The following is an 11561-nucleotide window of genomic DNA, read 5'->3' on the forward strand; positions in this document are numbered from 1 at the left end:
TCCAGCCTGCAGGTGCCGCCCGCGCCCCGCCAGCCCTGGCCGCTGCCGGCCTTCCCGCCGCCGCACTTCTTCCTGTTGCGCCGCCCTGCTGACGGCCGGATCCTCGCTGCAGACCGGTGAGTAGCAGCCCTCTGCGGACACCTGGGGACGCAGGCCCCGGGCAACTGGGAGGCGTGGCTTCCCGGAAAGGGGCGGGGCCTTCGGAAGAGGAGCAGCCAGGCCCTTCTGAGAACTCACTGAAGAGCGGGGTCTTGCCTTTCCCCCAAGGGCCCCCACAGGCCTCCTGATGGCTTATTTGCGACTGGAACTCATCCTGGGTGCTGCCAAGGGGTACTGGCTGGGGGTCAGGGGGATGAACGCAATGGAAAGTCTAGAATCCTTGAACGCCCCATTTTCCATCTGAAATAAAGGGGTTGGGTGGCTGCCACTTCAGTTTGTGCGGCCAGGACAGCCACAGCGATGACACAGACCGTCGATACCGGGCTGGGGCAGGAGGGTCACCCCCAAAGCTGTGACTCACCCCCATGGGACAGCAGCACCCCCCCCTCGTGAGCCTGAGAGGAAACTCCTGTCTTCCCTATCTTGACCTGCTCCCCACCCCCACCACTTTCTCCACAGGGTGTACCACTGGGAATAAAGTTCCCTTTGTTCCTTGGGTGGCCCGCGCTCAAGTCAGTCACCAGGCGGACATCTGATCTCAATGGTTGTTCTGCGGCCGCCCAGGCTTGGTATCAGGATGCCTGGCCCAGCCACGCTGGGTGCCGACTTTGACCTCAAGGGACCTCTGAGAGTGCACGACTCACCCCAAGAGGGGCAGTGGAGCAGTGACCTGGCGCTGTCCTGACCACAGAAACTCTCAGCCCCAGAAATCAGGGTTGTCAGCGGGCCCTGCTCCCCCTGAGGGCTCTAGGGAAAGACCCTGTCTTGCTTCTTCCTGCAGCACCTGGTGGCTCCAGGAGTTCCTTGGCTAGTGGCTCCAAAAAGAAAAACCAAACTCACTGCCATGGAGTCAGTTCCGACTCATAGCAACCCCTTCCTGGGTTTGCGGTGGTATCACTGCAAGAAGTAGATTGCCCAGTCTTCCAAGGAGTGGCTGGTGGCTGCCCACTGTCATGTTTATTACCTCTGCCCTCACATGCTGTTCTCCCTTGAGTGTCTGTCTGAAATCTCTGCCTTTCTCTGATAAGGACACCTGTGACTGGCTTTAGGGCTCACCCTAAATGCAAGGTGATCTTTGCATATCCTTATCTTAATTCTGTTTGCAAGCACCTTTCTTCCCAGTTAAGTCACAGTTGCAGGCTAGTGAGTTAGGACTTGGACATATCTTTTGGTGGACCACTGTTCACGCCACTGCAGCCATTGTCCTTTCACCTGTGAGGCCGCCTTCTCGAGACTTCCTGGGGTGTAGGTTCCTCTCTCAGTGGCAGAGTCCGGGGTGCCCTTGGAGCCCTGGAACAGAAGTTGAGGGTGCTGGTGCAGAATGATGGCCAAGTGGGTCCCCATTTCTGTTGGCTCGTCCCCCCCTCAGTTTACCTATGTAGCCCTCCTCCCCTCTCAGCTAAGAACCAGACAGTAACCGGAAAGATAATCATGAATGCAGGAGAGATAATCATGAATGTATGTAAAGCAGACAGTGTTGGGCCCTGGGTGGAAGCTGACTGTTACCACTGATAAGGAAGTTGTTACCCTGATCCAGTCTGTCCAGCTGGAGTTCACAGGTCAAATCAAAATACCCTTTACAAAAAAAAAAAAACACCTCACTGCCATGGAGTAGGAGCCTACTCATAGAAACCCCTCCTTGGGTTTCCAAGGTGGTATCTCTACAGAAATAGATTGCCCAATGTTCCTTCTGAGAAGTGGCTGTTGTTGTCATTTGCCATCGAGTCGACCCCCACTCATAGCGACCCCTCCTTGAGTTTCCCAGGCAGTATCACTACGGAAGTAGGATTGCCCAACCTTCCTTCCGAGGAGTGCCTGGTGGGTTTAACCGCCAGCCTTCTGATTTGAATTGCCAGCCTTCTAGTTTGCAGTCACATGCTTTAGGCACTGCACCACCAACCAAACCAAACCAAACCCAACTGCCCTAGCGTCATATTCTCATATGCGACTCATAGTGACCCCTCCTTGGGTTTCCGAGGCAGTATCACTACAGACAGTATCACTACAGAAGTAGGTTGCCCAACCTTCCTTCCAAGGAGTGGGTGGTGGGTTTGAACTGCCAGCCTTCTGGATAGCAGTCAAATGCCTTAGGCACTACACCACCAGAGCTCCTGAAATACCCTGTAGGGATCCCCAAAGTGTGTGTGTGTGTATTGTGGGGTGTTCACCGGCCAGGAAAGAGTTCGGAGTGCCTGGGGGTGGGCAAGGAAAGGTTTTATTCCACTTTCCAGCTCGCAGACACCTGGGTTTTGGGTACTTTCTACTCGCCCAGCACGACCCTAAGACTGGGGTTCCGGCACGCTGTCCCCACTACAGGACGAGGACCCGGCTTTCTGCAGCTGAGACAGACACGCAGCGAACCGGGCGCGGGCGGGTTCCAGTGTAATTAGATCCAGATGCGGTTCTCTGCGGAGCCTCCCGGAGGTTGACGGGAGGAAGGGCTGGCTCGGAGGAATGGGGCCTGGATGCAGGTGGGACGTGTGGGAGGCGCGGGAAGGGGCCTGGCCTGGAAGTCAGGGTCTGGTTTGCAGTGGGGCGCGTCCTTAGCTCTCGGAGCCTTGACTTTCCCATCTGTAAAATGGGGACCCGTGAGAATTACTACCCGAGCCCCAAGGCTTCACCTGCACCTTCTGGTGTGGGAGCGGGGGGACCTGCGTTCCGTCCGGCTTCCCTCCCGCGCTTCGGTTGTGCGCTGGGGCTGCAGCCCCCCACTATCCCTGGCGCCACCAATAGTTGCCTTTGTCTTCGGCCGCACTTCCTTCGAGCAGCGACAGAGACAATGGGATTGGGGCTCACCAACTCCCCCCCTCCCCCACCCGGCCCAGCTCTGGTTTCTGAGGCGGGCCCGAGCCTCCCGCCCCCCGCCCCCGTCGACCCGGGCGGACAGCAACTGGCTGGGCTTTGTCTCTGGGGAAGGGGCAGGTGGAGGGCGTGGTCCCACAGGCCCGGCCTCAGTTTCCTGCCCTCGGAGGAGGGCCCCTCCCCCAAGCCTTTCGGGGTGGGGATGGCAGTCCTAAGTGTTAAAGTGCCTTTGAGATGGTAACGACGGGAGGAGGGGCCACCCCACCACATCAATGGCATTTGAGCCCGTCCCGGCCCCCGCTTTAACCCCTCGGCTCCCAGGACCCACTTGCAACAATGTGCAGCGACAGGCCTGGTAGGGGACCTCCGGCCTGGGCTGATTTTTTTTTCTCCTGCTTGCTCTCTTCTGTCTGTCGGTGGGGGGCTGAGGACTGAAGACCCGGGTGCCCCTGCCGACGTGTACTAAATCCCGCCCCTTGCTGCTGGGGGTGGGGGCAGCGCCCCCGACCCCCGTCTTCCGGCCTCTCCCGGCTCCCGTGTTTACTCTCCCCTTGGCTGCCTGGGCCTTGCAAGGCGGCGCTTAGTCTTACCAGAGAGGGGGAAACTTGGGGGGGAGGGTGCTGCTCCACCGGGGGCCTTGGGGTTCAGTCCGGTGGGGATGGGCCTTGGGGGTGTCCTTATTCTGAGCCCCCACCTTCACATGGCTGGCCAGTTCCTGACAGGATGGGGGTTCTTGGCTTGAATGTGAGGGTGTTGGGTCCAAAGGTGGGATCTGAAAGTGGGGGGACAGTGCTTACCTGTGTGTGTGGCATCCACCTGAGACGTTATATCTATCTGGTCCGTCAGTCAGGCACAGCCTGTCGGGTGACCAGCTGCCCTGGGCCCAGCAGTCAGGACCTGTAGGACCAAGGCTGGGAACGGCCAAGGCAAATTCAGACAAGTTGGTTACCTTAGGCCCAGGCAAGAGGGGGGCTCTGTGCTGGAGGCATGGAGAAGCCCTTGGGGAGGCTGAGGGTGGGTCTGCGGGCCCCTCGTTGGCACTCCTTGACACCTGCCCAAACCTGTGTGGCTGGATTCCTGGCTCCTGGGAAGGCCGTGGAGGGAGCCCCTGGACGGGGCCGCCTCTATTGGCCGTCTCATAATTACCCCCACCCCTGAAATCCGAGGCTCCAGGGACTAGAGTTTCTGGACAGACCTGCCCAGGCTCCTGGCACCCACCCCGGCCGGGCAGGCACCTGGGGGCTCCAGCTGCTTTTCCCAAAGGAAAGGCGTGGGGCTGCCCCTTGAATCAGAGGCCCCGAGGGGCAGAGGAAAGCCCTCCAAACCGACTTGCCAGACCAGCTTTCGGCACCTGCCTCAGCTTCCCCATTTTAGAGGGGGGAAAGTTCGCAGACTTTATGGGGACGCAGTCCCCTTTGTGAATCTGGGAGAAGCCATGAACCGCACCTAAAACTCCTAACCCCTTCCCAGAAGCAATGTACCCACCCCTGGGTTTGGAATCTTTTGGGGGGCCTCAGTGGCACCGGCCGCTCGGGGACCAGGTTCCCAGCACTGCCAGGCCTGCCAGGTGGCCCAGGCCTCCCGGAGTGGTGTGGAGGTGAGCTGTCTCCCAGAGGACGCCCCCTGTGCCCTCGGGGAATCCTCCCACCACTCAGAAGAGTGAATGCAAGGCCATCTCTTTGTCCCCTCCCTCCCCATGTTAACACCAAACCGAACTTACTGCCATCAAGTTGATTCAGGCTCGTACCGACCCCCATTGGGTTCCCAAGGCTGTAAATCTTCGCGGAAGCAGATTGCCCCATCTTCCTTCCGAGCGGCTGGTGGGTTTGAACCGCTGCCCTTCTGGTTGGCAGCCATAAGCCTTATCCACTGCACTACCAGACCCTTCCTTCCCATATTATCATATAATAATAATACGTAGAGACTCAGCACGGGGGAGGGGGGTGGCTTGAGAGAGTTTATGAACCAGCCGCCAAAGTGACACGCACACGTGTTCGTGGGGGTAGATTCTGAGGGTCCCATGAGGTTTCTTATAAAGGGTCTTTGGCCCAAGGAGCATAAAGACCAGTGCCCTACGCCCTGACCCCGAGGGGCGGGGCAGGATGTAAGCTTGGTGTGATGACTGCAGCCCACAGTCGGGGGCCATCTCTGGCCCCTGGGGGTCTTCTGGAGGGGAGGTCTCGCCCGCAGACTGGGGCGGGGCTCAGAGGTGTTTGGAGTCACCCTGGACCTCACCCCCTTGCCTTCCCCCGTGATGTCTCGGCCTGAGTGGCCTGACTGCTGGCCTTCACTTCCTGCCCAGAGCCAGCTGGGTCCTGGGGCTGCATCCCCCCCGGGCTCCTCCCTCCGCCTCTCGCATCCACACTTCCACACAGGCTCTTTATTCCCGGCCCCCAGGGACCTGGAGAGTCGGCCTAGCCCCCTGGCTTCAGCAGTGGGGGCGGGGAGGGCACACCTGAGCTGAGGTAGCAGTGCCTGGGGGGGGGTAGTTTCTAGGCCGTTGCCTGGGCGACACCACTTGAGCTGGGCGCCCAGCACCTGTTGCCTGGGAAACGGGGCGGGCGGGGCCCCTCCCTCAGGAGCCGCCAGGGCCACTGGGCTGAGACTGGGACAGATCAGATTCCGGAGACTCAATGGGGACAAGGCGGGGGTGTGCGACACTGGGGGGCTGTTTGGACCATGAAACGAGGGGGGAGCGTGAAAATGGCAGGGAGGGGCGGCTGGGGAGGAGGCAGGCCCCTCTCCCCCCAGCTCAGTTATTTTTGTCCCCGCCACATTGCTGAATCCTCAGCCTGCCCTGAGTTTCCCTACCTCTCTGTTCCCAGGGTTATTGCACACACGAAATTCCAGGCACCGAGTTCCCCACACTGGTCCCGAAGCCCTGTGCGCCACCTGCCCCGGCACCCCTGGCTCCACCTCCTCCCCGTGCATGGTTCCCCAATCGGAGCCTCCTTGCTCCTTCCCTGTGTCAGCCTTAAAACCCCGCCTGCCAGCGGGAGCGGCAGAGTCCCCCAGGTGGCACCCGGCGGAGGGTACGGCTGAACGCTGGTGCCTGCAAGGGCCAGGAGGCAGCACAGGTGGGTCGGGGTCTGTGCGTGCTTGGTGGGACATCAAGGCAGCGTTGGCGAGGCCGGGCGCCTGATGGGCAACGGCCCCTTGTGGGGACACAAACTGCAGGACCGAGCAGAACCAAGGTTGATTGGTGTTCAGCGAGGGTCTGACGCACCTGCAAGACAGGCCTAGGTGGAGGCCACCACTGACCGCTTCCTCCTCCTGCTTGTGACCGAAAGCCCCAACCTGGCACAGCGTCACTCCTGAGTCAACCAGACCGCCCCGGCTTGAGAAGACCCAACTGAGGGGACACATGGCTTCAACCGGCCTTGAATTGTTGGGCATGACTCTGGCCGTGCTGGGCTGGCTGGGGACCCTGGTGTCCTGCGCCCTGCCCATGTGGAAGGTGACCGCCTTCATCGGCAACAGCATCGTGGTGGCCCAGGTGGTGTGGGAGGGGCTGTGGATGTCGTGCGTGGTGCAGAGCACCGGGCAGATGCAGTGCAAGGTGTACGACTCGATGCTGGCGCTGCCCCAGGACCTGCAGGCCGCCCGCGCCCTCTGCATCGTCGCCCTCCTGCTGGCCCTGCTCGGCCTGCTGGTGGCCATCACGGGCGCTCAGTGCACCACGTGTGTGGAGGACGAGGGCGCCAAGGCCCGCATCATGCTCACGGCGGGGGCCGTCCTCCTGCTCTCGGGGGTCCTGGTGCTCATCCCCGTCTGCTGGACCGCCCACACCGTCATCCAGGACTTCTACAACCCCCTGGTGGCAGAGGCGCTCAAGCGGGAGCTGGGGGCCTCGCTCTACCTGGGCTGGGCAGCGGCCGCCCTGCTCATGCTGGGTGGGGGGCTTCTGTGCTACACATGCCCCCCGCCCCAGGTCGACCGGCCCCGCGGACCCAGGATGGGCTACTCCATCCCCTCCCGCTCTGGTACGTCCGGGCTGGACAAGAGGGACTACGTATGAAGCTCTGGGCATCACCCACCCTGCCAGCTTCCGACGGTCGCCCACCAGGGGCCTTCAACCCTGACATTGTCTGAAAGCCTTGCTCCACCGCCTGTCCCCAACCCCTCCACTTCCCAGAAGACTGGCTGAGCCCAGACACCCCTCAGCGGTGTTCCCACCTCATTGCCCACCATCCCTACAAGGGTTTGGCCGGAACTTATGGGGTGGGTGAGCCTGGCCTGCGTCTGGCTCCCCACAAGTTCAAGTTTGGTTCCAGTCTTCTCTCCAGGACAGGCCGACTCCCCTTTCTCTCGGGCTCCACCCTCCCCACTTTGGCTCCCAGACAGGTTCTCGTGATCTCTCTGCCTTGGAGAGCTCTGCTCTCACCAGCAGCCAAGAGGCCCAGGCCTGGCCTTCAGGGAACAGGTCCTGCTCAGTTGTCTTTCCCTCCTTGGGCGGCCCAGCCCTGTCACCTCACCCAACATCCTTGCCTGTGAGTCAGGAATAAAGAGTATTTGTTACTTGCTGGGTTGCTCGGATCTGTGTGTGAACCAGCCTCAGGTGGGGGACCTCCCCCAGATCATGTAGACCTGCGGGGGTGGGGGCGGTCTGGGCCAGGGAGGGCACAAGGGGTACAAAGGGGGGAGGGAGTGTGAGTACCCATCGCCTCCCCAAGTGACACCAGGCCTGTTTACAAAGCACACTTTATTCAGTTAAAACCCAGGCAGAACTGTACAGGGACCTGGAGGTGAGGTCTGGTCTACACCAAGGCTGTAGTGGGGAGGGAGTGATAACAGGGTGAGGTCTGCAGGCTTGGGGGTGGGTTTTCTTTCTGTGACTTCCCCTCTGATCTTCTCAAAGAGCCCCCCTCGGGGGTCCAGAGGCCTGACGGGAGGGGCATCTTGCAGGTCCAGGAAGGCCCTCCCAGCAGCACTGGGGGTGGTGGCATTGGCTGGAGGTGGCTTCTCATGGGGACAGGCCATCTTGTTGACAGGAAGCAGTCCTCTCCCCACTCTGCAGCCGGGGCTGGGGGGGTTGGTGGTGGGCGATCCTGGGAAACTGCAGGTCACCATCGCTGGCTCCGCCCTATGCAAAGGTGACACAGAAAGCCGGCAGCGGCGGCAGCAGCAGCAGAGACCTGGGGTGGGTCTCCTTGACCCAGTGGGTTCAGAAAAATGCCCAGAAGAAAGAACACAGCAGAAAGCAAACGTGAAAGCTTAAAAGCCACCCCCAGAGCTGCCGAACAGCACTGCCTGTGGGTTGAATCCAGCTCCAGGGGGAGGGCTCCGTGGTCAGGGACCTGCCACCTCTGCACCCCTCGTCAGACGTAATTCTTAGTGGGGTACTCAGAGGACCCCTGACCATGAGGGGCAGACGCGGAGTAGCGGGCCATGTAATGGCTGGAGCTGCGGGACCCCCCAGAGGGGCACGTGCAGCACAGCAGCCCCCCACCCAGGAACAGAAGGCCCGAGGCGGCCCAGCCCAGGTAGAGGGAGGCCCCCAGCTCCCGCTTTTGGGCCTCAGCCACCAGGGGGTTGTAGAAGTCCCGGATGATGGTGTTGGCTGTCCAGCAGACAGGGATCAGGGTCAGGACCCCCGAGATGATGAAGATGATCCCAGAGGTGAGCACAAGGCGAGCCTTGAAGTCCTTGTCCTCCACGCAGGTGGTGCACTTGGCCCCGGCGAGGTAGACCAGCAGGCCGAGCAGGGCCAGCAGGAGGGCGACGATGCAGAGGGCGCGGGCGGCCTGCAGGTCCTGGGGCAGCGCCAGCATCGAGTCGTACACCTTGCACTGCATCTGCCCGGTGCTCTGCACCACGCACGACATCCACAGCCCCTCCCAGGTCACCTGGGCCACCATGATGCTGCTGCCGATGAAGGCGGTCACCTTCCACATGGGCAGGGCGCAGGACACCAGGGCGTTCACCCAGCCCAGTATTGTCAGGACAACCCCCAGGAGCTGCAGAGCAGTGGAGGCCATGGCGCGGTCCGGGAGCTTGGGGGGCGGAAGCAGGGCAGCACTGAGTCCATGTTGTCCCCGCTAACCCCACGCGGAGGGCCCTGCCCACCACCCAGGATGTTCCAGAACACAGACCCTGGGAGTCGGCAAAGTGGGCCCCTAGTACCTCAGCATCTCTTTCTCCCTAGGTTGTTAGGCACAGCTGCTAGCTTACAACACTCAGCCAGAGAACTAGTCCTCGCTGCCTTTCAATGCAAATCAAAGCAACCCCGGGAGGTGAAACATCGCAGGCCAGCCAAGGGACGAGGAGAGCGCCCTCTGCAGGGCTTTCTGAGAACACAGCCATGAGCTTCAGGCTTCGAGCTGGCAGCGTGAACACCAAGACTGGTGTCCAAACCCCTGGTTACCCGTGGGGGCCTCAGGACCGTGTCTTCCCTGAGCCTGGCCTTCCCCAGCTCTCCCTCCTGGGCCTAGAGGTCACCCAGGCACCCAGTTCCAGCCAGCCAACCCAGAAAAATGAAACAAACAAAAAACCCCACAGAACACCCCCACACCAACCAAACTCCCTGCTGTGGAGTCAGCGACCCCTCCTTGGGTTTCCCAGGCAGTATCTATCTCCAGGGAAGTAGCTACCCAGTCTTCCTTCTGAGGAGTGGCCTTCTGGTTAGCAGTTAAATGCCATAGGCACTAAGCCACCAGAGCCGAACCCCACTAATTCTCCTTCCCCAAGGCCACCCTTGATTCCTGCGTCCTGCCCTTCTGCAGACAGGGCCCCCAAGGTTGTGGCCATTTTCTTGGGCATTCTTCTCCTGAAAACGGTTGGTCTCAGGACACAAGCTCCTAAAGGAAGCTCAAAGTCTTCCCACCCTCACGCCCCAGTCTTCAGCTTCGCAGGCGACCAGGACCGTCCATCCCAACCCGGGGAGGTCACCTCCGTTCCGGTTTAGGGCTCAACCTTGCTTCTAAACTCCGTGTGGCCTGAGGGCAGGCTCCAAACTCGCTTCCCCCTGCACGCCCCGCCCCAGCCCCAGGTTAGGACCGGACCGCGCCAGCCAAGCCATCCTACCGCGGGCCCAGCCCGTTCCACCTCCTCCGGGTTCGTCCCGTCCTGCGCGCCCCGGCCCGCGCTCGGCCCCGAAGGAGGGTGCCCAGGCTGGGGACTGAGAGCCCCAGGGCAGGGGCCGCTCCCGCAGGTGAGGAGGAGGGGGACTCCCGCCCCCGAGAGGCCCAGCAGGTGGGGGAGGGGCGCCGGGGTTTCGGTGCCTTTGTCCCGGGGGAGGGGGAGGGGTGTTTAACCCTTCCGGAGCCGCGGGAGGACCCAACCTGCTCGGCAGCTTCGGCGCAGCCCTCCGCCCAGGGTCTCGCTGCAAGGAGCGCTGTGCAGGTTGTGCACACACACCCCCACCCCCGCCACCACGACCCCTGCACCCGGGCCCCTGGATGCATCCCCCCCACCGCCACCTCCCACTTAGGCCCCGGCTCACCTGCGAAGGAGAACAGAGATTCGTGGGAGGCGGCCGACTGTGCGATGGGGTGGAGGCTGGGGGGTCTTAAAGCGGCCGTGACGTCACTTGCCCTCCGCCCCCGGGGAGGGGCAGAGACCCCGGCCCCGAGGGCTTCGGACGCACGAATCCCAGACTCGTCAGAGAGGGGCGCTCGAGACGGGGCGCTGCCTGCAGCCCCCGGGGGCCGGGGCCCGGGCTGCTGACCTCCGGCTGGCGGTGGATGAGGGCCAGGGCGTGGAGCGAACGGGGCTGCGGTCTAGGTTCCGCCACTTCCTAAGGCTGTGGCGTCGGCGGTGCACCCAGGCTTCCCGAGCCTCGGTTTCCTCTACAACGTGGAAAACACAGGCCTGCATTTTAATTAAGCAGCTCTGGTGACCTGGTGGCTAAGCATTTGGCTGCTAACCAGAAGGTCAGCGGTTCAAACCCAGCAGCCGCTCCGTAAAGGACGGTGGGGCAATCTGCTTTTCCCTAAATTTTTTTTTTTTTATTTCAGTTTTGTGATTTGGGTGAAAGTTTACAGAGCAAATTCACTTTCCATACAGCAGTTCACATACACTTTGTCTCATGACATTGACAATTTACCCCAATGCAACAGCTCCCCTCCTGCTTCCTCCCCATAGTTACCTCTTCCCTGTGTCCATCCCTCCATGCACCCCTGCCTCCTGAGCTGTCTCCCTGTGCATAAGCACCCCTTCTTTCTCCCATGATTGTTCTCTCCAAGGAGTGTATCTACCTCAGGTACATGTTCAACTCATATACACGTCTTGTTTGCCTGGAAGCCACAGGTGTGGGTTCAATTCCAGACCTGAAGGGCAGCTTACTTCCCTAAAGATTTACAACCTTGGAAACACAACGGGGATCGCTATGAGTCTGAATCTACTTGATGGCAGCGAGTTTCGGTTTCATTTCTTGTTTGCATGGAAATGCCTAAACGCGTCCTCAGGTGCGGTGGCGCGCACGCGGTAAGCCCGTGCACGTTAGCAGTCATTTCTGTTGTGTGGTTATTGCTAAGCCCCGCGGCACTGAAGTCGCCACCGTCTGTGCACTGAGCTGTTGGGTGGGTCTGACGCCCCTCACCCCGGGCCTGAGCTCCGAGAGGGCCGGCTCTGGTCCGGGTCGCGCGCCGCGCGGCGGGCGC

At 61.2% G+C, this 11561-nt stretch overlaps 2 protein-coding genes across 2 annotated transcripts; one reads left to right on the plus strand and one right to left on the minus strand.

Annotated features, from left to right (window-relative positions):
- The first annotated feature begins 6325 nt into the window (after nt 1-6325).
- On the plus strand, nt 6326-6979 carry CLDN9 (claudin 9). Its single transcript, XM_007939549.1, has one exon. The coding sequence runs from the start codon at nt 6326-6328 to the stop codon at nt 6977-6979; it is 654 nt and encodes a 217-aa protein (XP_007937740.1).
- A 1300-nt stretch (nt 6980-8279) lies between these two features.
- On the minus strand, nt 8280-8939 carry CLDN6 (claudin 6). The gene has a single exon (XM_007939548.1). The coding sequence runs from the start codon at nt 8937-8939 to the stop codon at nt 8280-8282; it is 660 nt and encodes a 219-aa protein (XP_007937739.1).
- Nucleotides 8940-11561: the final 2622 nt, after the last annotated feature.

Source organism: Orycteropus afer, unplaced genomic scaffold (genome assembly GCF_000298275.1).
Source record: "Orycteropus afer afer isolate SDZICR_OR568_19922 unplaced genomic scaffold, OryAfe1.0 scaffold00061, whole genome shotgun sequence".
Lineage (NCBI taxonomy): Eukaryota > Metazoa > Chordata > Mammalia > Tubulidentata > Orycteropodidae > Orycteropus > Orycteropus afer.

Bases quoted from the DNA above. Each gene is read 5' to 3' on its own strand.
- CLDN9 (XM_007939549.1), top strand. From the start codon at position 6,326: ATGGCTTCAACCGGCCTTGAATTGTTGGGCATGACTCTGGCCGTGCTG.
- CLDN6 (XM_007939548.1), bottom strand. From the start codon at position 8,939: ATGGCCTCCACTGCTCTGCAGCTCCTGGGGGTTGTCCTGACAATACTG.